This window comes from Haplochromis burtoni, unplaced genomic scaffold (genome assembly GCF_018398535.1).
Source record: "Haplochromis burtoni strain Fernald_Lab_line unplaced genomic scaffold, NCSU_Asbu1 Contig_221, whole genome shotgun sequence".
Lineage (NCBI taxonomy): Eukaryota > Metazoa > Chordata > Actinopteri > Cichliformes > Cichlidae > Haplochromis > Haplochromis burtoni.
The window spans coordinates 999,336-1,022,796 of NW_024582582.1; the positions used below are offsets into that span (position 1 = coordinate 999,336).

Sequence of the window (23,461 nt, forward strand, 5' to 3'; positions counted from 1 at the left end):
GCACGTGACCTCCACAGTAGCCGTAAACACGCATGGATACCGTGGAAGTTTTGCAAGTTGATCGCAAAGGTTGGTTAAGTCTTTCTTAAATAAATTTGCCGTTAGTGATTTCATAATTCTAGGAATCGTCTAGTTTTCTTACAATGATCATGTTGCCACTTTTTTTGCGTTACAACAACATTCCTCCTTATTTTAATGTATTTTCATCGTGCTCCATGGCAGAGAAACACACAGATATGCTTTTTCCTGGGCCTGGTTTAAGTAAGAGAGCTGGATTAACGGCTTCTGTGGGCGAGAAGAAGCAAAAAACACATTTTGCATTAGAGTATGATTTATTGTTGGCGTCAGAGATGCAAAATAACGAATACTTCAATACTGTACTTAAGTAGAATTTTCTGGTATCTTTACTTTACTGCTGTACTTTTTTGTGCCTACTGTATACTTCTTTATACTTCTCACATTTTAGCACGCGTATCTGTACTTTGTAATCCGTACATTTGTAAATCAGCCCCCCGCACGCGTGCTTTGGACGCAAGATTACTTCAAAATTTTGTACATAAATTATATTTTAGACCCTGTACTTCTTCTTCGACTTGACTAAAAAGTCGAGTCGGTGCTTTTTAAACAGAGGTATCTAAACTGTAGTAAGGAACGTGTGTACTTGTGACACCTTTGGTTAGCGTCAACACTGTAAATTTCGTCACAAACAGATTTATATATTTATCAATACTTCTATTCGTCATTCTTTTCTGTACAGCTTTTTTATTGCCCAGATTTTAGTTAGCCCCTGTTCAATTGACTGTTATATGTCAATAGAAACATGTCTCACAAATTAAAGTGTCTTGTAAAATATTTGTGTTTTTTTTCAAGAATTTTCTTCCCAAATCTATTACATGCCAACTGTAAATTGTTATTTCTGCTAAAACCTTAACTTAAATGTGTATATGGTGTTTATCTGTTTCTCTCTCTGTTTTAGATGCACACATCAATCTGGAATTCGGCTTAAAGCCAGAATTGCAGGAATGCAACACGTGTTGCAGAGGACTCTTTCACTGCCCTCTGTGCCCCACTTTCAGCCCTACTGTCAGGGCAAAGATTGAGGAGCATCTAAGTGTGCATATAAAAAATGCTTTGCCTTTCAAAGGTATGTTTGTATTAAATATACTTTATAGTTATAAATATGCACTTTTTTAAGCACTTCTGCAGTATCTTTGTTGACTTAAAAGTTGCTGTTGATATTGTACAGTTCAGTGCATTCATCTGCAACAAAAATAGTGTTTTTATAAAATATATTTTTATTTACTTTTCACACTTTTCTTGCCATAACTTTTGTGATCCATACCATTTTGCTTTCATTATTGAGGTTGGCTTGGATGTTTTTGTTAACATGTACAATCTGATTGTTAGACAAATTGATTGCATTCTATACAACTACATTTAAATTACATCTGTTTGTTTGTTTGTTTTTTTTCTCTTACAGATAAAATGATATGCCGGTGCAGGCTGCCTTGTAGGACAACAGGACACTTTCACCGCCCTGTCTGTAAGATTACAATCATACGGCGTGGGGATATGGCAAGGCATTTATTGTCTTGTCAGCATTCTTCAATGCCAAGTCAGCCACCATTATCAGGACTGCTCCCCGCTGAACTCTCCGAGGAGACCCGTATTCCTCCGGCAGTACTCTTCGAGGAGCCCCGTCTTCCCCCCCAAGGTTTTGTCTTCGTAGAATTTTCTGAGCTTTGTTAGAACATTCATTGCTCTACCCTCTGTGTTCAATAAAACTGCAGCTGATGGAAAGTCCATGAAAATGACATGCCCTCACTGTGGCCTTACTCTTCGTAGCTCTGGCAAGCTATTTGCACACTGGAGAGAGGAAGCCAAAGCTGTGCTTGAAGGACAACACGTGCCCATTTTCAGACTGAAAAAGCGCAAGTTCCAGGAAGTCAGTCAGGTCAGTATTCACTTTAAACAGTAGTGTAATTACATGGTTAGTGAAATTTGAATAACTGTTAAAAAACTGTTCTGCAACAGAGAAATAACTATGTTTTCATCCCCATTTGCCTGACACAGGAGCCAGCAGTTGTTGAAGATCTGCGTCCTGCTGTGCAGTGGGTTGTCCAAAATAAGGCACTTTTCCGTGGACAGTAACAATGCCCAAATATCTGTCCTTAAATCAAGAGGACCAGCAGAGGGTCTTAAGAGACATGTCAGAGGAAGAAGACACTGGAGCAAGGGACTTGTTCCTCTTTGTTTTTCAGTTTGCAGAGGACATGGAGCTCTTTTTGAAAGCATGTGCTGATGAGCAGGGGCTAAGGGTCAGTGCTATGTTTGACATGTAATGGACAAATGAAGGCACTGGCTGTTTGTTTGTTTGTTTAATATGTTGTTGTTTTTTGTTTTGCGTTTTGCGTAGTACAAAATTCCAATTAAACTTATTTCAAAATGTTGTTCACTTTATTCTGTGTCCATACTTATAATAAAGGATTACAGTGTAACAGCATTAAATGTAAATGTAACAGCATTTTTTTTAAACTTGTAATTTCAAAATAAAAAGCTTATTGTTGATATTAACAGTAAAGAATTGTAATCAATAATATTTTTATACATTTTAAACATTAACACTCTGGGCTCTATCCTGGCCATTTGTGGACACTTCACTTATTCTTTTTTTTGACTACTGCACTGCAGTGGACCAAAAGAATGACACGGGTTTGATCTTAAGGATCTAATAGTTGTGTGTGTTGTGCATGACATTGCCACACAAATATGTATTTGCAAGATAGAGTAGAATAAATTATGACGCATGAAATATTACATAGGCTGCAGTGAATTTCTGTTGATACAGACTATTGAGCTTTGAGTTTCCCAGTCAAACTTAGCTTTGAAGCACCTGCTAAAAACACTTTTACTCTTGTACATTTCATAACAAGACACCATAGCCAAAATATTAACAAAATATATATTATTAAAAAATTCAAAGCTGCAGCACATACAGCAACAAACACCGTTAGTAAATGTGTCCTGGAGTTTCTGCAGGTGCAGAAAGTGCTGCTGCTGTAAGTCAGCCTAACAGCTTCCAGATCACTTATTTTTCTGGAAAGATGGTAGGAAGGGCATCACTGCTCATTTCTACAGTCTCCCAGATCTTGGAATACAATCCCTTTGTACCATGAAACCACTTCGCAGTACTAGGAGTCCACTAAAACCTATAAAGAGAGTGATCCTGGAAGAAATGGGGCACACACTAGTGACCTCAACAATTGCAAGACAGCCTTTTCCCCGATGCTCAGATGGGGGAAAAAAGGAAGTTTCATGAAAACATTAGGACTTTAGGTAATATATAACCTAACTGGCTATAAAGAGTAAAAAATTTAGATACAATTTTGATGAAAAGGACTGGTGCTATTTTAAAGAAGAAAGTGTACTTTATTGGTCCCCGTGGGGAAAATCCCTCTCTGCATTTAACCCATTCACTCAGTGAAGCAGTGGGCAGCCATTGGGCGCCCGGGGAGCAGTGTGTAGGGACGGTACCTTGCTCAGGGGTACCTCAGGGTAGCTGTTCAGTGGAATCGAACCCCCGACCTTCCGATCATGGGGCCACCACTCTACCTACTGAGCTATCCCTGCCCAGAATATGTGATGTCCTTTTCATCAAAATCAAAATTGTATCTAAATTTTTTACTTTACGTCTGCGTTACATAACAGTCTGTCCCTTTCTCTCCACACACACACACACTTCCTTTTTTTCTGCTGCTTCCGTGAGAATTTTACTATTGGTGTTGTAGCTACAAAACTTAATGTCACAGTGAACATGGAAAAAGGTGACTGGCCCTGCAAGTACTTAAATTATGAATTATGCATGTTGTAAATATTTAATTTGCTGATATTAACAGAAAATTTAATTTCTGTTTAAACATCTGTTTAACATTTAGATTGATTGTTTATATTTGCTTGGCTTCTAATCCTCCTGCATGATTTCAATAGATGATTTCGTGGGCGTGTCCCTCGCTGAAGGCATACTTCCATCCCCGTCCATGACCTGGATAAAAATGTCATCCTTAAGGAAAAGTGGGAGAGTTGATCGCAGCTGTCTTGAAATTGCACTGCAGTAAGGGGCAAATTAAGCTTTACGAAACACTGAAGCTTGTACTGACATGGGTTCTCTGCTCGAAGCGTTTCCATACATACTACATTGTTAATCTGAGTATAGCATCAAGTCAATTAAGCTTTGTATTAGAGGAGGTTATTAATCAGTTTCAGCTGCTTTGTTGTTAATGAAATTACCACTATTCTTATCCTTGCACTATATGGCAAGGATAAGAAACCCACAACAGAGGAATGGTGGAGGCCACTGACAATTTTCTCCTCATCTTTTCCAGCAGTTTTTTCATAGGTTTATATTTGAATATGATCAATGTCACTACTGGTAGCATGAGATGATACCTGGATGCTCCAGAGGCTGCAGAGGTAGTCCAACTCCTTCAGGATGGTACATCAATGTGTTTCATTTTCAACAGGTTTGCTGTGTGTCCAGCACAGCATGGAGAGGATTCCAGGAGATGGGAAGTTACTCTAGGAGAGCTGGACAGGGCCATAGGAGGTTCTTAACCCACCAGTAGGACCAGTGTCTGCTTCTTTGTGCAAGAAGCAACACAGGAGCACCATCAAAGTGACCCAGGCTGGTTTAAATACAGTATATCTAACCAAACAATCAGAAGCAAACTTCACAAGGGTGGCCTGAGGGCCTGGTGTCATTTAGTGAGCTGCCCTGTACTGTGGAGCTTGAATGGCATTTGTCATAAAATACCAGAATTGGCAAGTACACCACTGGCACCTTGTGATTTTCACAGATGAGAACAGGTTCACCCCGAGTGCATGTGACAGACATCAAAAGGGCTTGGGAGCTTATTATGCTCCCTTTAACATTGTTTAACAGGACTGGTTTGGTGGTAGGTCTGGGGCGGTATATCCAGGGACAGACCTTTACAGGCTAGGCAACAGAACCCTGACTGCCATTAGTATGGGGATGAAATCCCATTGTGAGACCCTATGCAGGTGGCATAGGTCATGCACGACAATGTCCAGGCTCATGTGGTGAGACTATCCAGGCAGTTCTTTGGAGGATGAAGAATTTGATATTACCAACTGGCCCCCAAACTCATCTGAGCATGTTTCAGGCCATCCAATGCTACCTCAAACTGTCCAGGAGCTCAGTGATGCCCTGATACAAGTCTGGGAGGAGATCCCCCAGGGCACGATCAGTTCAGAATCTTTGGATTTCATATTTCAGCTGCTGTCCTCTTGAGTAATATTTTTGGTGTTGAAAAGAGATGGCATGAGGGCTAACGAAGAAGCTTTGTTTTGTAATGAGCTTTTTTCCTTTTAAAAAAGCTCATTACAAAGCACTGTCAGGCTCAATAGTGTGCCTGACAGCGTTGTCAGGCTCACTATTTTGAGTACCATTTTGAGTGGCTCTATGAAATTTTGGCAAAATGGACTAGCATGCAAATTGTTTTTACTTTTATTTTTTGGATGTCTTTGAATTTTTCCCTCTGTAAGCTGATGATTTTAATTTCCATCAAAATAAATGTGGCACTGTTTCATTTTTAACAGTCCTTATCACCAAAAATATTCAGCATGATTGAGTTTGGATGTGTTTACATTTTTTTTGAGCAGTTTATTAATTATTTATTCAATACAGTTCATTAGCCAATCAAAGACAAAACCCACAGTGAATATTGATCAATTTGAGAGCATTATTACTATTACACTATATATTTGAAGACAGAGTTCAATGTGAAACATGGTATAAAGGAGCAATATCATTTAAATTCAAACTTATAATTTACACATGTCAATACATACAACAATACAACAAACAACCAGGATTTTGGTCCAAAATTCCAGCTAAAGCTGATCCCTGAAGATACAATATAAAAAAATGTAAAACGAAAAAAAAAAAGCAATATTATAATATTTCCTTAAAAACAGTGACAGGCTCACTGAATGGTGAGGCTGTTTAAGTGCTAAACCAAGGTTTCAGGTAAGAAAACAAAATAATTCATCAATAAGCAGGAACTACTGACAATTTGATAGTTCATACAGCTCAAGTATACCTAAATTAACTTAAAAGATCTATAATAACATGCCAAGTCTCCTGCTAACGATACACAACTGAAATATCCACTGTGATACAAAATTCAATATTTGCAATTCATGTAATGAAGTGTTGTAGGATTTCCTACTTACTATTCATATTTCAAATGAGTAAGGTGAATGTTATAAAATAAATATTTCCAATATAAACTTAAAAACAGAACTGAAAAAAAAAAGAAGAAAACTAATGACATAAAAAAAATCATAAAATTGTACTAGCTTCCCCGTAGGAGCTCTGGTCTGCTGCTGCAAACTTCACAAAGCACAGAATCAATCAGGTGGCTGAACACACTGAAATCTTGTCTGCACCTGTCACTGCATTGTGAAGAGTGTAGTGGTTCAAGAGATGTCTCCAAGTTGGACTGCACATGAGCAATTCTTGGTCACCTTTGAAACAATAGACACATGTTAGAGACTGCTTCGTTCATCTTTGTAATGTTGCTGAATTTAGAAACATCCACTTTTAAAAAGTGATGCTGAAAACTAGATAATGATCTGGTCATCAAACTGACCTGTATGAAAACGTCTCGCCAAAAATACAGTAGCAATACAGCTGATTTGCATCATCATTTACCACCCAAAAAGCAAATATGAAACAAGACTACAACTGCTAATATGGCCTCCTGCATACAAGCTGCCTACAAATTGCAGACAACGCACCAAAGTCAGACTTTTTACTCAGGTGAGGTATTTGCCATGTACAAGTAGCATTGTGAATGTTTAAAATTAAAACTTATTATGACTTATGAGTATCAATAATGAAGAATTGAATAGTTTACTCTACACAATAATAAATTATATTTATAACTGAATACATTTTAGGTTTTAATTACCAAAATTTTTAAAACATGCTTTAAAATAATTGTTATTGGTTATTCAGTGAAACTAGGTTAGGAATATGACAGTGGTAGTAATTTCAAAAAATCCAAAACTCAATTAATAGTGTAAACAAGAGTGATTTTCTTAGACAACTGTATATTAGGAGCTCAGCAACGTCTGCATAATTCTTAAAAACAGATCTGCACAGCTGCATTATCTCACCAATGATGCAGAGTCCCTCCTTGGCCCTGGTGATGGCTACATTTATCTGATTGGGATCACCAACAAAGCCCAGATGTTTGGAAAGCCAGCTTCTTTCTGGTTGTTTCTCAATTTCTTCATTTGGTAGAGAGCACACTGTAGATAAGATGACATAACGCCATTCACTTCCTAAAAGACAAGACTGTTGTCACATATTTTGCTATCATTAAACAGCATAACTGACTTTTTCCTGTGTCTATCCTTTGACACTTTTGAGTATTGCTTATTATGCAAACTGATCCTAATCCCCCAATTTCCTAGTTATTATCCTTTGTTGTAGTTCTTCTGGTTTCATGATTTTGTGAGAAATTCCTGAATCATACCCAGAAAAAGAATTCCATGTCAACTGAATTAAATGAAGTCAGTTATATTTGCTTTTATATTCCAAAACAAACTGCAAACTACAACACATGGGTCTTTTTTAAACTGAACAGTTTTGTTTGTTCTGTTGGCTTTTTTCCAAATTATGTTTTGTTTATCTTATATTACATTTTGATATAGTTTTAATGTTTTATTTATTCTAAATATATTTTACTATATTTTGAAACATATTCTGAAGCCTTTCCTCTTTAGGAAACTTTAGGAAAGGTTTTGTGGTTGGGTAACAGAGTAGCTCACCTTGACTTTTTGTGATCGTGGTAACTGGGATTTGTTCCATCTTCTTTTTCTTCAGCTCATTCCTGATTTCTGACACCTGGGCATTATAAGGTGATAAAATCACAATACTTTGCTGTGCAATTCTGGCAGTCTTCACTAGCTTTTCAGCAATGGTAATCTGCAAGAGAACCAAATTGAAATAGTTGAGCATCCAGTAGCTTTACAGTAACTTTTGCTTTTTTATATTTAAATGTTACTGTTTAAGAGGAAACAAAAGAACATCCAATACTGTACCACTTTGTTTCTCTCTTCAAGATTAGCTTTAGAGTTTTGGTTGCCTTGGGCTGTGTTGACAACTAGACTTATCGTCTTTCCTTTGACATCCCCAAAAACAATGGGTTTTGTCTTGTGGTCAACTTGAAAGACACTCCTCTGCTGTTCCACTCCAGTTTTCAGGTTTCCATCATAAAATTCATTTGATGGGAACTCACATATGTCCTCATGCTATCAAGGTAAATAACAGTTTAGTTAGAATTTGAATGTGGTAGTCAATGTAGTGTATAAAGAGTGCAATCCAAAAGTATGAGACCACTTGGCAAGATACTTATACTAATAAGTATACTAACAAATTGTTAATCTGGCATTGTCAATTAGACTTAATATAGGCAAGATACTCTCTATCTAAACAATTTGAGTGACGAATGGAGTGAGTAAGATTTGAGTGAATCTGTGAAACCTGTCAGTAGTAAATAGTTACAGCGTATTTGTTTGGCCCCCTTTAACTATAGAGCTGCAGAGACTCCAAAAGTTTGTTCAAATCTGATAACTGAGGCCATATTTATACCCCCACATAGTCAGTGATGTTTTACTTTTCCAACAATGTTTTGATGAAAAATTGACTGACATGCAGGTCAAGCATCCAGGTGAATAATGACAGCAAAATTATTGATTTGAACAAGCCTCTGTTGAGTAGATCAAATTCACCGGAATCACTTGAAACCTACTTCCATGGCAGGCTACAAATGTGTTCCCACGGGCAATTTTACTAATCTGCTGTTTAAATTCTTGTTCTATTCCCCCCACACACATACAGGATTGTGCATGTGTGTGTACTTTATTAAGTTTAGCATATATAAAAACTTTAACATGGTAAGATTAGATGTTTGATGTGGTCTTAAACTTTTGTAATCCAGTATATTTATTATGTGCTATACATCACTATTATATACACTTCTATCGTGTAAAGTTAATGTTCTTACCATTCTGTACTGGATGTCCAGCATAACTGCCCTCTTCTCATGGATTGTATAGTAGCGCTCAAACAGAGACTTGGCCATTCCAAGCTTCCTCACAAATTCGTTCCTCACAATGGGTCGTAGCTGTTTGTGGTCCCCAATCAAAACAATCTGAAAGTTATATTGGTGATAGTGTAAGACAGAGTGAGTAACTAGCAATAGAGTGACTACTGTCAAAGCAGCGATGAGGCACCCTCTTTTTTGGGGTCTTATTTACAAAAAATCATACCCTGAAGTTAGGAGTAGTCATAAATGAAAATGAAGTAGTAGTCCTAGGTGAACCACTTGAACCTTGTTTTACACTTCTAACCAACAGAAAACTGCTTAGTGTGTTTCTGTGCAAAAGTATATCTTTTTTAAATGTATTGTCAGCAATATGAAGCAACATCATTTTATCTTTTACTTATTAACCACATTTAGTACGGATGGGGGGTCTTTTTATAAACTTCTTTAAACCCCCTGGTTTCAGTCCAAGAGAGCATGCTTTTTAGTTATTAAAGAAGACAGAATGCAGAAAGACCTCAGAACAGGCAGCAGTGGTTTCTATAAAGGCCTAGCAGGGCAACTCAAGGAAGGAAACACAGCATTTGATGATGTCCAAACCTTTTCTGGTTTGTTGCAGACTAGTGGAATCAGGGCCTGGGGTTCAGTGGCCATAGCACACTCATCAATTAGAATTTGACGTGCAGTGACAGTCTTAGTCAAGACTGGGGTGGAAGACTGCGTACATGTGCACAGTATGATGTCATGCTGTTGTAGTTCATATGCCCGAGCGTCTCTGAGAAGGTTTTTGTATCTAGGAAAACAATCCATACAGTTCCTTCAACTGATTTTTATGCAAAATTGATTGCTTTTATTGCAAATAATAGTTTCACTAACATTTATTTAAAAAATGTTCCAAAATCTTCCAACAATACATTAATTTAAAAGGTCAAAAAATAATGTTTCAGGCACTAAAACAAAACAAAAAAAAACAAACTTACTCTTTCACTTCTTCAGCAGTCAGTTCTCCCTTTTTTTCAAAAGCAAGTTTAATACGTTTATCAAAGTCTCTTATTTGAACTGAATAAATGTTTTGGTCCTGACGCATGCGGTGATGCATAGTGATATCCCTAAATTAATGTAAAAAAGGCCAGTGTTATATTAACAATCAACAAAACAATCCAAAAGCAGTTAGTCACCAACTGATATGATTGCAGTACCTGAGCTCTGGTTTGGAATGATCTTGGCGAAGGGTTCTTTGGGAAAACTGCAGCTTGCAGTCTGGAAAAGGGAAATCAAGCATCTCCACTTCTTGGCTGTAAACCCTGAGGGGCCTTAGGCTGTCCTTAAACCTCATTAAGTACCCTGTGTTACAGCAATAAAAGACACACGGAACACGACGGGTTTTGATGACCACTTCAAAGATGAAATTGAGATTAAATTCTGCAGAGAATCAACATAACTTGCCTGCTACAACATCAACAGACTTGTTGGATGGCCCACAGTAGAGAATGACCTTTTTCTTTTCCTTATCCTTTGGGTCATCCAATTTCATTTTGTTTTTAGAGTTGTGCTCAAAAAAACTGTGTACAATGTACACACCTACTACTGTTTTTCCAGTTCCTAAGAGGCAAAGAAAATGGTTTAAGACTTAGCAGAAAATATGAACCATCAAGGTACACAAGTTGACACACCTACCAGGGGGTCCTTGTATCAGTGTGAAGGTATTATTTAGAGCTTTATCTACTGCACGATGCTGGCTCTGGTTCAGCTCTGGCAGTCCATTTATGTTTCTCCTCACAATATTTAAGCTTGATTTAACTGAAAGACAATGCAAAAGATTTAAATAAATTCTGGGTTTGGAGCTTGTGATTTTCTGTGTAACTAATGTGGATATAAGTATCAAACTATTTATTGATGAATGATGGACATACCCTCTTTTGGAATGCGCTGCCCTAGTGCTATAGCCTTAACAAAGTCACATGCCAACGTAATGTTGACTACAGCATTTTCTTTCCGGCTACATAAATAAAGAAGTAAATCAGTGTCAATCAAAATAAGAAAATTTGTAACTGAAAAAAAGTTTCAACTATCCAGTAAGCAATGTAATATAAAACTGAACTACAATTGAACTTACATGTCAGGGATGAGTTTTGGAATGATTTCAACAGTGTAATGAGTGTTTTTCTGAAAAACACATTCAGGAATGGTCTCCATAGGCAGGTGACTAATGTAGAACTCCACTTTACTTCCACCATTTTTTAATTTTTCTGCATTACTTGTGAAACCATGGGCTACCCATGTGAACTCTTTTGGGTCTACCAGGGTGGAATTTTCCACGTTTGAAGTTTCCACATTTGAAGTTTCCAGTTTGAGACCTCTTTTCCGTATGCACAGAAAGCAGTTTCGAAGGTTAAATTCAATGGCCCATTCGTTGATCCATTGTAGCGGTAAGAAAAAGCTTCCTTTGAGTATGCCTTCCAACTCTTGGTTAAACTTTACCTGGAGGTTCTCAATGATAATGATATCACTTTCATTCACTGCATTGGCAGCAGATTCCATCTCACACAAAGGTTTCCAGATCCGTATATACTCCTTGGTATCATTGTAATGAGTCCTTGAAGGAATATCTGCCAATCTGGAGAAGCATGTGATAGGGCTGTTGACATGGTCAACACACATTTCAAACTTTGGTTTAATGTGTACCAACTGAACAGTGGGCATTTGATAACCTCTTTTAATGCTTGAAGTCAATTGGACCTGTAGGATGTCACCTGGCTGCAACGCGAGTTGGATGTCAACAAAATGCTCAGTTTGCATCTCTGGTATTTCTTGCTCCTCAGAGAGACACTTTTCAGCCTGAATATAGTAACCTTCAGAGGACTGAGGCAAAACAGTTTGTTTTCCCAGTTCATTCAAATCAGCATCAGCATGCATTATGAGACACTTTGCATGATCTAATTTTCCATTGTCAATTGCCTCAATAGTATCTTTCCATACTCTCAATGGAACCTCAATGCAAGGATGACTATCTGCCATCATTTTCAGCTCTTGGTGGATTTGCATGGCATCAGCTGAATAGATCCGCCTTTTCCATTTAAGAGTGACACTGTGTTTTTCTTCATCGTAAAATGGTTGATCGTCTAGTTGCAAATCTTTGTACATAATTCGCAAATTCCCAACAAATATGTTCTTGTTAAAGGGAAATGCTACTGCAAAACTGTCTTCTTCAGGATTTGCATGAACAACAAAGGCTATCTTTGAAGCACTTTGTTTTTTCATGCTCACTGCATATGAAATTTGCTCAGCCTTCTGTTCATACTTCTCGGCATTCTTGAGGTTCTCCTGAAATTGACTGCACAAAGCCATGATCTTTGATTTAGTGTATTGAACATCTGTATTACATATGTAAGAATGCAAGAGTCTTTGCAAGATGACATCCATGTACTGCCGTATTGGTGAGGAAGCTTTTGTGTAAGACTTTAAGTTCAGAGAATAATGCCCTATTTCTGCCTCAGGAGATGATTTTGAACAGATGAAGTAAGCTTTACTGAAGCACCTTCTGAACTTTTGAGTGACTGGTTGTACCAGAGGGTGGATTTCGTCAGCAGCAACTAGATCTATCATTTTGTCTGTATCATCTGTTCTGGTAGCTGCAACAATTTCTTTCCACACTTCAGGGAGTATGCGAAAGTTTTGACACTTTGGGCTTTGTTGTTCATGGTCTACTTTGTGCCGCACGAGAAAAGACAATGGTATAAATTCTCCACATTCCTCTTTGAATTCTTCTACCTTTACAGGATCTGGTTTTGCCTGACAGCGAAGTGGTGTGGAATACCTGGTTTTGTCACAGCTGATCAAAGTCTTGGATGCATGTTGGTTAAATAACACAGCAAGCTCTTCAATCATCAGATGTGCTTTGCGCTGCCCGGGCAATCTGTCAGCATCGGTTTGAGAATAAGCCCAATCAGATTCAAGTCTTATCTTCCTTTGAGCTTTTGCAAAACAATAAGCAACCGTTACACAATGCTCAACAGTATCACATTTGGGGGTCTCTTTATAGCTTTTGGAGATGATGTCCTCTGCCTCTAAATATGACAGCTGCTTGTCAGAGTTGATTGTAGACAGCTGAAATTTGGGTTTTCCTGTTATCTTATTTGTATCCTTTTCTGCTTTGAACATCAGTGAGACCACCCTGCGATCTTGACCTTCTTGCAGACTGAGTTGAATGCTCAAGTCCTGGGGAAACATGTAAATAGGTTTCTCCTCAGCACAGTAGTAGGTAGTGCCACTTTGTTCTGCAGCCCTATCGAAATCATCACCTGGCTTCACAACACTTGCCACATCAGCAATATGGAGTCCCAATTCGTAATGATCTTCAAGTTCCCTGACGCTGATAGCATCATCCAGGATCTTTGCTTTTGCAGGATCCACAGTAAAAGTGATTATCTTACGCAAGTCCTGTCTGTTTGTATTGTTTTCATCAGTGTTGTAAACAGCCTTGTCTGATTTGCATGGATGGTATGCAACTTTGAATTCTTCATTCAGGATCTTTAGTCCAGAATCCAAAGAGCTGCCAACTGGAAGAATATCTATGATGTACCCCAATGGAAAAAAATTGTCTTTGTTCCAGCAAATCACTTGCACCTTGAATAGACTGTTCTGTTTTAGATTTTCATCAATATACTTTTGTGTTGCAACTGTCCATTCTCCATCAATTTCCTCCCATATTGGCATATAGTTGCGCTGCTTCTTTAAAATCAGTATACATATTTTGGGCTCCGATTTTTTTATCGGTATCATCATCCTTCTGATAAATTTGCTTTCAGAATTCTGTCGTGATTTGCTGTGATCTTCATCCTCAAGCAGGCACAGAAGTACACGTGCTGATTCTTCTTTCTTGGTGATGCTTACAACTTCTGTTTTGTGGAGGACCACTTGATCTCCAGTAAAGGCCTTACCAAGATTTGCCTGTCCCACGATGCTTATTTGTTTGGTCGGATTATGAAATGGTATGACATAGCCTTTCCTGTGTGATTCCCTGAAAAACTTCCCATGTTTGTAAATCTCCGGTTGTTTTTTACACATCTTTAAAAGATCTGTGCCAGTATCGGTGAAATTGTATAGTGCCCTTGACCCATCGTGATTTGAAAAGGTCATCTGAAATTCCAAACTGTCTTCATCTGTTTTCAGTTGCTCATAATCATCTTTCAGCTCTTTAAGAATCGCATCATCTAGAGTATGGCTCTCATCCACATGTTCGAACTTCTGAAACTTTACAGTTTCCATAATATCTTGTTCAAAGAACTCTTTAGTGAAATGTTGTGGTGCAACACTGTTGCTGTTGATGCAGTGGTTTATGAAACTCTTCCAGATTCCTGAACATTTCCCAAAGCAACACAGGGCGGCAGCATCTCCAATTACAACCACGTGGGATTGAGCCCTTGTCATCGCAGTGTTTAAAACACGGGCATCATTGAACATCTCCAGACCAGGCAGGTGAGATGTTTTTAGGCTGTCACGTGTTTGCACAGTTGTCATTATGACTGCTCTGAACTGTTTTCCTGTAGACACATGCAAGGTGTTATTTGAAAATGTTAATAATAGCGATGTTAGTTTAGACTACCTTTCTGTCTACAGTAATGAAGAATCTGGCAAGGGGTCTTTACCTTGAACATTTGCAACTCTCTCAACTTTGATGTTTGCAAGGTTTCTGCTTGAAAGTGCTGTCCTAATTCGAGGAACCTATAAATCAAGGAAATCAATGAAAAAACATTAAATGTTATTAATCATATCTTTACATGTGTGTCTTGAAATTAATCTTAAAGTCCTGTATTTATCATTACTGTGATTAATGTTTATCTTTTAGTCTGATTATAACTGGACTCAACACAAAAAGTTATTACCTGAAATCCCTCTGACAGAATGCAGATTGAGCTTTGGTCCTTGTGACCCCAGCTTGCTGGCCAGTGTTTAAGAATATCTTTCACTACTTCAACCACTTCTGTCACCTCTGCGTTGTTATACCAAGACATCGATACTGTCTCCAAGAGGCACTCTCCCCTGACATGGTGAAACTTCAGAGCATGGCAGTTTGTAGGAGCTGGAACATCTCCAGCAGCTTTGATGAAATCATTTTTACCAACGTAAAAATGGGTGGCGACAAACTCCACAATTTCTCTGGTTGAGCGATAATTTTCATGCAAAATGATTCTGCTTTTCTTAGCAGCATCACAGTTTTGGCCTTGATAATAGTGGAACAAGCGAGTGAGGAGTGTGTGATTGGAACGATCATGGTCAGGCACGGACAAAAGCTTTGGTCCCATTTGCATGTGATCTCCTGCTAGAACAACTCTTGTGTTTGACCCAGCAAGACCAAGGGCCATTAGGGCTTCACATTCTAGCATCTGAGAGGCTTCATCAATCAGAATGTGGGTGAAGTATCCCTCTGGAAGATTTAGGTCATGAAAATGTCTTGCCATGGTTGTGGTAGTTATGATTATGTTGTGCTGATCTAGAGCAGCTTTTGTAGGTGGTAGAAAATAATGTCCTTCTTCTGAAAGGAGACAGTATTTCAAAGTAATGCTATCAGTAGCATGCAAAGCAGTCCCTTGTTTGTTTGCTTTTATTCTGATTGGCCTGATTCCACCATTTTTCTTGCTGATGATTGGATGGAAATGTTCTCTGACATATAGATCTGCTGAACTGAAAGGAAATGACAAGTAAATGTTAGCATTTGATTAGATTTTTTTTCTGTGCTTAAGTGCCTTCTAGTTAGTGACCTGCTCTATCTACTCAGAAATGATTTGTTCTTTAAAGAAATGTATAGTTATTAAAATGTTGTTGAAATATTACCAAAGTGTAATGTTAACTGAGATATACCAACCCTTCACTTTAGAACAAAGTTTAACCCAATTTTAGACTATGAATAAGTCTAAAATTATTCAAACTTTGAATAAAGAGAAAACTGCCCAGACTGATGCATATATTTTCAATATATTACCTGTTGGTGTGGGTGCAAATTAGAACTTTGTTCTGAGGATCCTTACAAAGCTCTCTGGCTGCTGTTGCAAGGGTGAATGTCTTCCCAGTTCCAAAAGGTCCATAAATCAGGAGGGGTGCCACAAGGTTTTTGACATTAGAATTCCCTGTGATAAATCCAATTGCTAATTGCTGCTTTGTGTTGAGATTTTCACAGGTAATGTTACCAACAGGAATTACACAACTTTTAAGGACTGGCAGCACAGTCTTTGTATCGGGAAGAAGATCGACAGCCCTGTGCATGGTGCAGTAGTTGAGGCGGTCCAGCTGGAATTGCACCTCCATTTGATATGATTCATTTCTTTTTAGTGCAAGATCAAAGCAACATTGCTTTGACAGTAGCAAAAAAAGTTTATTCTCAGTTGTTTTGTATGGCAACACGCTTGCTTCATAGACTTTAGAGTTTGGGCGAGAAGTTAAAGGGGCTATCAGGGCAGATCGGATGCTTCGTTGTAGTGTCAGTCCCTCAGGGCTGTCTTGTGTAATGTGACAAGGAATCAAGACAACACCAAAAAGTTGCCCCCAAGGAGCCTCCACACCAAACTGCAAACTGTATAATGTATCCAGTGCTGTAATCTCTCCACAAACATTTAGTCTAAAAAAAATATGAAAAAAAAAACTTAGGCAACTGAGTATATGTGCAAATTCAAACAGAAAATTTTAAATGATATACAAAAACCTGTTACCTTGAAACAACCTGGTCTTCTGCACATTCTTCATTGTAGAGGAAATGGTGCATTCTTTCTTTGTAGTTTTCATTATTCAGTGGTGTTTGAATGTTGTGGGAGGATTTATACAGGAAACTAATCTGTGGAGGCTTGTACATCTTTAATAACTCATCCTGTTCTTCTGTCCTCGACGAACATGGGATGATTATCCTGTTCCCTCTGTGCCAACGTTCACAACTCTGAAATCTTGCTCCACTGCTCACAGCTGGTTGTTCAGTGACTACTGAATGGCCTACTCTGACTTTGAGTTTTTTTAAGAGCACTGGTCTCATGTCAAAATCAAGCACTAACCATTGTCTGTACAAGCCTGGGTTGATGGATGTGAATGATAGGGTAATGTCATAGGTCCCATCCTCCCTGAGAAAAGGTTCACCTGATGAGTAGATGCAAGGTTCAGAATCTGCATCACCAAGGGTGAACGAAGCTCCTGGTTCTTGCTTTAGCAATGCCACATGCACAAGCTCTCTCTGTTTGAACACAAATTTGTATACTGTAACATAATTCGAACCTTTCTTGGGCAATACAAATTTTGCATTGAGCAGTGAAACCAGACCACACAAAATTAGTGTTTTGGTAAAAGATCTAACTGTTAAAGCCTGAAAGTCTACTTTGTTCAGTCTAAAATACCATTCAGATGTTTGGGGTTACTCAGAAATATCCTTGTTATTCAAATAAAAGCAAAAAATAAAAAACTATTTAAAAAAGAAAAAGGAAAAAAACAACAACCTTTTTTCATTTTTCTTTTTTACATATTTTTTTATTCAGACATATAAATTTACTATTAATCACCAATGAACCATTATTTAAAAATCATAGTAATTAATGTTTCTTAATGGACCCTTTAAAACACCTTTGAGGTACCTCTCCGCAACACTGAAGGGGGAGTCAGCCTAAACCACATTCAGAGACTTTAGCATCTCATCACAAATCTCATTCACATCCTACACCTTGCCATTGAGGAGTTTTGCAACTACCACAACTAACTACTGGAAAATGTGCAAGATTTCCCCCAGGTAGGTCTTCAGACTTTGCCTTCTGTACTGAGGATGCGTTGCTTGGGTTCAGGAGCTCCCCAGTATTTTTCCACTATTAAACCAAGTTCCTGTTTTGGATCACCAGTCTCCATGTGTGAACAGCCAAGCCCTGTTTCTCCTTCTTGAGTTACCAGATTGTTTGTTAGAACTTGAGGCCAAACAAAAAGCTTTAGTTATAGCTCCCCTAGACACTTCATACATCCATGTTTTTTCTTCAGTAGTAACTGAAGAAAAACTGTTTTTTGCTTCAGGAAAACCCTGTGCCAGCCAATCCTTTTTCAACCTTACAGCTTCCTCTATCACTGCTGTTTTCTAGCAGTGGTAAACTTCTCAGGCTTCTGCTATAATAGGCTACCTCTGTAAAGGAGATGTTAATTAAACATGGTCTACTCAGACTGCAGGTCCCCAGCCTCCCCCAGGATGCAATTGGACTTATTAGACCCTATCAAGGCTCAAGCATTCAAACAGTGTTTAGAAAATGTGTTGTTTCAAGGCTGGAGGATTCTGCCATTAGTGTCATTATTCTGAGATGCATTTTATTAAACGAAAAGTTTGGCTTCTTTTATGCTGATTGTGTGAGTCCAATTTTGCGCAATTTTCACTATTTTCGTGACTGTGGTCCCAAAATAGTGAAACCTGTGCTTGGACACAGGGAACACAAATTTCACACTTGAAACAAAAAAACTGCAATGAACATGTTTTCTGAAAATAAAAAAAACATTAAGTCTTACCTCTGTCTCAATTTGAAAATTCCATTTTAGTGTTGCATTAATCTCTTGACACTCCACAGTTGAATCTTCATCGCAAGAGATGCTGACATCGTCAACATGTTCAGACATCTGTTCAGCATTTGAAAAAGTGAAAGACATCATTTAGAATAGTCAAAAGATGAATAAAAAAATTCTACTCATAAATCAACATGTAAAAAGTAAGATTCATTGCATTAAGTCAGCTAATTATGCTCTGGGCAGGCTTGCTGCTCTATATATTTTATCAGTCTGTTGTTGCGAGCACCATCTTCTTTGGTGCAGGCATTAAAGCAAAGGACACAAACAGACCAAACAAACTCATCAGGAAGGCCGAGTCTGTTGTTGGCATGAGATCGCTACACTGGTGGACGTGATCAGTGACAGAATGGTGGCAAGACTTGCTGCCATTCATAGATAATGACTCCCACCCCTCCATAACACACTGGAGCAGTCTGCACATGTTGATGTTTGTGTGCAAGCGGTTTATGTTGTAACTCGTTGTTTAAAAATTGAAAATTGACAGGCTATTTCCTCAAGAAATTATTTTTTTTCCATCCTGGTAAAAACTTTGTGACAAAATGTAAAGCACAAGTTGTATTTATTACTTCTGGCTATAGCATGCCTGGTCACACTTTGTTGGCTTTAGCACAAATTTCAGCCATACCATAAGTTATTTCATTCTAGAACCTGGCCTGAAACAACAACCTTGTCAGTCAAAAATGTTAAGGGCTGCAACATGTCACAGTTGCAAAAAGTCATTACCCTTATGCTTAATTTCAGCCTGTGTGCTTTCAGTAACTGGAGAAAATTCCTGTGATGGAAATGCTGCCAAAGACTGTAGCATACCTTGGTGATCCACCAACATACCCTATCAAATACAAAATTCTTCAAGACAATATGAAGATTGTTTACAGTGGATTCAAGCCTTATACTTACAATGTACACTTCATTACTGCTGTTTTTGTATTCCTCCAAGAGCATATCATTATAAGACATGAGACCCTGGGCTTGAATGTTATGTTTGATCTCCTTCTCTTCTGCAGCACGCATCATCCATTCCTGCAGCTCTTCCATAGAATGAGCTTTTGGGCACTTACTGCCGTACTCACAAGTTTGGGGTCTAGGATCAAATGACAAGTTTGACAAATAATAAGTGAAATGAATCAGTCAAATTAGCAAAAGAAATGGAAATGGTCCTTCAATGATTTTTACCACTATAGACATAAACAATTAGGTTTAAATTCTTTATATTTTTCTGTTGTTCCCTAACATAGAAGATATAAACTTATCTGATTAGAGTGAAACAAATAAAGTAATTTGAAACACATTTCCCTTCCTGTAATGGTTGTTACTATGGTATGACAGAACATGAAAACAGTTTATGATTATGAATTTTGCTCCTTGACAAAAATACATTTTACAATATACATCAATATCAAATAATTAAATAGATTTTGCTAAATATTTTTAAAGTAAAAAATAAAAGAAAAATGTTAAGCAATGCTTTGTAAGCCATCTATGAAAATAACATGGATGTCATTATCATATTCATAATATCCATTGATTCGCTTATCCTTTTCAGGGTCACTGGGGGGTTGCAGCCTAGCCCAGTAGTCTTAGGGCTAACTCACATTCTTAGGGCTCACTCACATTCACACCTATGGGCAAATGAGAGTTTTCAATCTATCCGCACTAACTGCATGTCTTTGGACTGTGGGAGGAAGCCGGGGTACCTGGAGAGAACCCACACAAACACAGGGAGAACATGCAAATTCCACACAGAAGGCCTGATGGAGGAATTGAACTCAGGACCATTGCTGTGAGGTAACAGTTCTAACCACCATATGTCTGTGAACGTTCTCAGTCATCCAGGTCATCGTAGTCTAAGGAGCTTGGAAAGAAAAGCGTCTGGACTTCTTTAAGTTGCTTGAAGGCATTTCACCCACTCCTCTATACATGAAACCCTGGCTGATTGTGACCCACACCCATTTTCACACCTTGGCTCATCTGATTAGGTCATCAAAGGACTCCCTGTCTTTTGTCCCTCTTTGGGGGGATACTCCCACTTTTAAAACTGGGACTCTCCACCATTTGACTTTTAGAACTGAAGAAGCTTCTCGGATGAGAGGTGAAACGTCTTCAAGCAACTTAAAGAAGTCCAGACGATTTTCTTTCCAAGCTCCTTAGACTTCTAATCACCATGCCACTGTGCTAACATTAGTTTTAGAATGCTTATAAGCTGGCAAATGAGGTGCTGGAAGCATAACTCATGAAACTATGTCCTGTTTCAGTTCTGCTCACTTGCTGTTTAGTTACATTTAGACATCAGAACCACTTTAGTTAAAATATTCAGTTGATCTGAATCTGAATACTTGTTCCACATCTGTTTGTCCTTGTTTTGAACAAATTACATGACAGAATGAGCTTAAACTAAACTGAACTGAGAAAAAAAAAGCTTTGGTGTATTTGCTTAACCCCTTAGCAGTCCTATTAGTCCCCTAAACCATCCAATGTCCCGTGGGCGGTACGTCCGACTGCTAACAGTTTAAAGCCTTCTTACAGAACCTTCATGGTGAAAGAAACTGGAGCCATTTACCTCTCACAAAGCCAAAGCTCAGCTCGCCGGTTGTGTGGCACCTCGCGTCCTCTCCACCTGGTAGTGGTGTCCTGGGCGACTAACTGGGCATGTTCCAAAGAGGCGCAGTGCTTATAGAAGCTCTCTGGGGAAGAAAGACTCAGGTGGCAAACTTTGCAGTACATGGTCACTTTCCTGGGCTGTGTCTGCGCTGGTTGGCTCAGCTGAAGTAGGTGAGGCCGAACACAGAGCCCGGTATGCTCTGCTTTCCACACAGCCATCTCCACCTCACTTTGGGCAGACTGGCATTCACTGGCAGTGTGCCAGCAGGGCTTCCCTTGTATTACATAACTACAATATGTAAACTGACAGTTTGGGGGAAGCGGGCGCACCTGACTGTAGACATGTTTCCTGCTGTTCTCTGATAGGTGATAAACTAAGACTGGGTTCCAGGCATGTGCTATGTCTGCCGCACAAAAATCATTCCACCTTTTGGTTGTTAGTTTTTGTGGGTGTTCCTGAAAGCAGTCTTTACAGACCTCAATGAATTCACCTGAAAAGTGCCGGAGCATGCTTTCAGCTGCATGTTCTGGTGTTAATGAGACAGACTGTGTTAAAAGTCTGATTAACTCATTCTTATCCATTTTTTTCTCTCTAAGATAGTTCCAAACAGTGGCCTCTTCAAGGCTTTTGGCATAAGTGCATCCTCGACCCTGCGTGTGTTGTGTGCATCTGGAGTCCTCAGCAATATATTTACACACTTTGTAACAAACAGTTTGAGCAAGTGTAGGTCGCTTAGAGACAAGCTTCCATAGGTCGGAGGCTTTGCCTTTAGCTAGTAGCAGAGATCTTCTACACTTGTGCACAACTGACTGAACGTTGTATGTTATTTCATTTACCTTGACAGAGCACAAATTACACACAGCTTTTAAATCTACATCTGCCAAGAGGTCACCCAGAGGTTCATCAATGTTAGCCTGACAAGTTCCTCTCTCAGACTCAGCAATGAGATTACAGAGAAGTGCGTGATCCAATCCCTGGTGCTTTTCAAATGTCCACACTGCAGCTTCCTCATCACTTCTGGCAAAGGTGCACCGGTTCTTGTGCTGGGTGCAACCACGCCCCTCTACATAGTACCAACAGGCCATATACTTATTTGGGTTTGGAAATATTGGCCGTCTAGAAACGGGCCTCCATTTAATGCCACCTTTGGCTTTGCAGAGCAGGACATTGTGTCCGCACTTGTGTTGAACTGATTTCAATCTATATGTAATTTCTTGTTCCTTGACAGAGCACTGAGTGCAAACAAGTTTGAGGTCATAGACCAATAAAAGAGGAGACAGTCTGGAAGCACTTGCTGACATTTTGATACAATCATAATCTTTAAACCAGGCACTGAATAGAAAAATGTATAATGACCCTTGAAATGTCTTGTGGGTGATGAATCTCTTGCTTGGCCTGAATGTGTCTGGAAAAAAAAAGAGAATTATAAGAAGTGTGTTCAGTCACTGCAGAAATTATCTACTAAGACTCAGCCATTTAATCTTAACATATAGATTAGTGAAGTACTTAGTTGGGGATGTGAAGAGAAGCAATGTACATTTAATTTAATTCTCAAAACTACTATTATTGGATACAAAATGTCTCATACTTCATAGAAAGTGCATTTCAAGTGTTTTTGCAACTTGGATTTCCACTTCCATGCTGATGCTAGTAACCAGCACTGGCAAACTAAGTGGGGCACATTCCGGGTTAGACAGACTTAAATAAACCGTTTACTTTCAGCAGCTCAATTTAAAAATAGCCATACAGTTTTTAGTCTTTATAGAGGTATATTAATTCACTTCAGTATATTTACAATTGCATGTTCTGGTGTTAACAAAACAAAATCTCATTGACTTATTCTTAGCAATGTTTTCCTCTGTAATATATAGGCATTTTATTGGTGTTAGATTCTGTTCAGTTAAATTCAATTACATTTTATTTGTATAACACTAAATCACAACAGTCACGCTTTAAATATAAAGCACCTTGAGGTGACTGTTGTTGTGATTTGGTAATAAGGTAAACACTTTGAAATAATACAGAGAAAACACCAGAGCTGAACTGCTTTGAGCAAGGTGTCTGTGAAGGTTCTCAGTCATCCAGGTCATCGTAATCTAAGGCTACGTCCACACGTAAACAGGTGTTTTTGAAAACGGAGATTTTCCGTTTTTGTTTT

At 38.5% G+C, this 23,461-nt stretch overlaps 1 protein-coding gene and 1 long non-coding RNA gene across 7 annotated transcripts; one reads left to right on the plus strand and one right to left on the minus strand.

Moving 5' to 3' along the window:
- Positions 1-26: 26 nt before the first annotated feature.
- Positions 27-2,581, plus strand: LOC121815458. Its single transcript, XR_006055123.1, has 4 exons — positions 27-1,144; positions 1,481-1,714; positions 1,846-1,954; positions 2,074-2,581. It is a non-coding gene; the product is annotated as an uncharacterized LOC121815458 (long non-coding RNA).
- A 3,095-nt stretch (positions 2,582-5,676) lies between these two features.
- Positions 5,677-23,461, minus strand: helz2b (helicase with zinc finger 2b). 6 transcript variants are annotated; one of them, XM_005952080.3, is made up of 19 exons: positions 21,262-23,461; positions 19,602-19,785; positions 18,648-18,755; positions 16,841-17,349; positions 16,117-16,749; positions 15,020-15,818; positions 14,783-14,858; positions 11,251-14,677; positions 11,048-11,133; positions 10,812-10,934; positions 10,581-10,736; positions 10,334-10,478; positions 10,115-10,243; positions 9,735-9,927; positions 9,096-9,242; positions 8,131-8,340; positions 7,858-8,014; positions 7,201-7,335; positions 5,677-6,546 (listed from the first exon to the last, which is right to left on the minus strand). In XM_005952080.3, the coding sequence occupies exons 1-19, from the start codon at positions 22,602-22,604 to the stop codon at positions 6,434-6,436; spliced, it is 8,673 nt and encodes a 2,890-aa protein (XP_005952142.1). In that variant the 5' UTR covers positions 22,605-23,461; the 3' UTR covers positions 5,677-6,433. The 6 variants fall into 6 exon arrangements, with proteins under 6 accessions (XP_005952142.1, XP_005952141.1, XP_042082563.1 ...); XM_005952079.3 differs by having other exon boundaries at positions 7,201-7,368; XM_042226629.1 differs by lacking the exon at positions 21,262-23,461 and adding an exon at positions 20,316-20,744 and having other exon boundaries at positions 7,201-7,368.

Excerpts from the sequence above, each read along its gene's own strand:
- helz2b (XM_005952079.3), bottom strand. The coding sequence starts at position 22,604 with ATGTCAGCAAGTGCTTCCAGACTGTCTCCTCTTTTATTGGTCTATGAC. Across the intron at positions 14,859-15,019 it reads TTCTGTCAGAGGGATTTCAG|GTTCCTCGAATTAGGACAGC; the intron begins GTAATAACTTTT and ends CTTGATTTATAG. Across the intron at positions 7,369-7,857 it reads CACGATCACAAAAAGTCAAG|GAAGTGAATGGCGTTATGTC; the intron begins GTGAGCTACTCT and ends CTTGTCTTTTAG.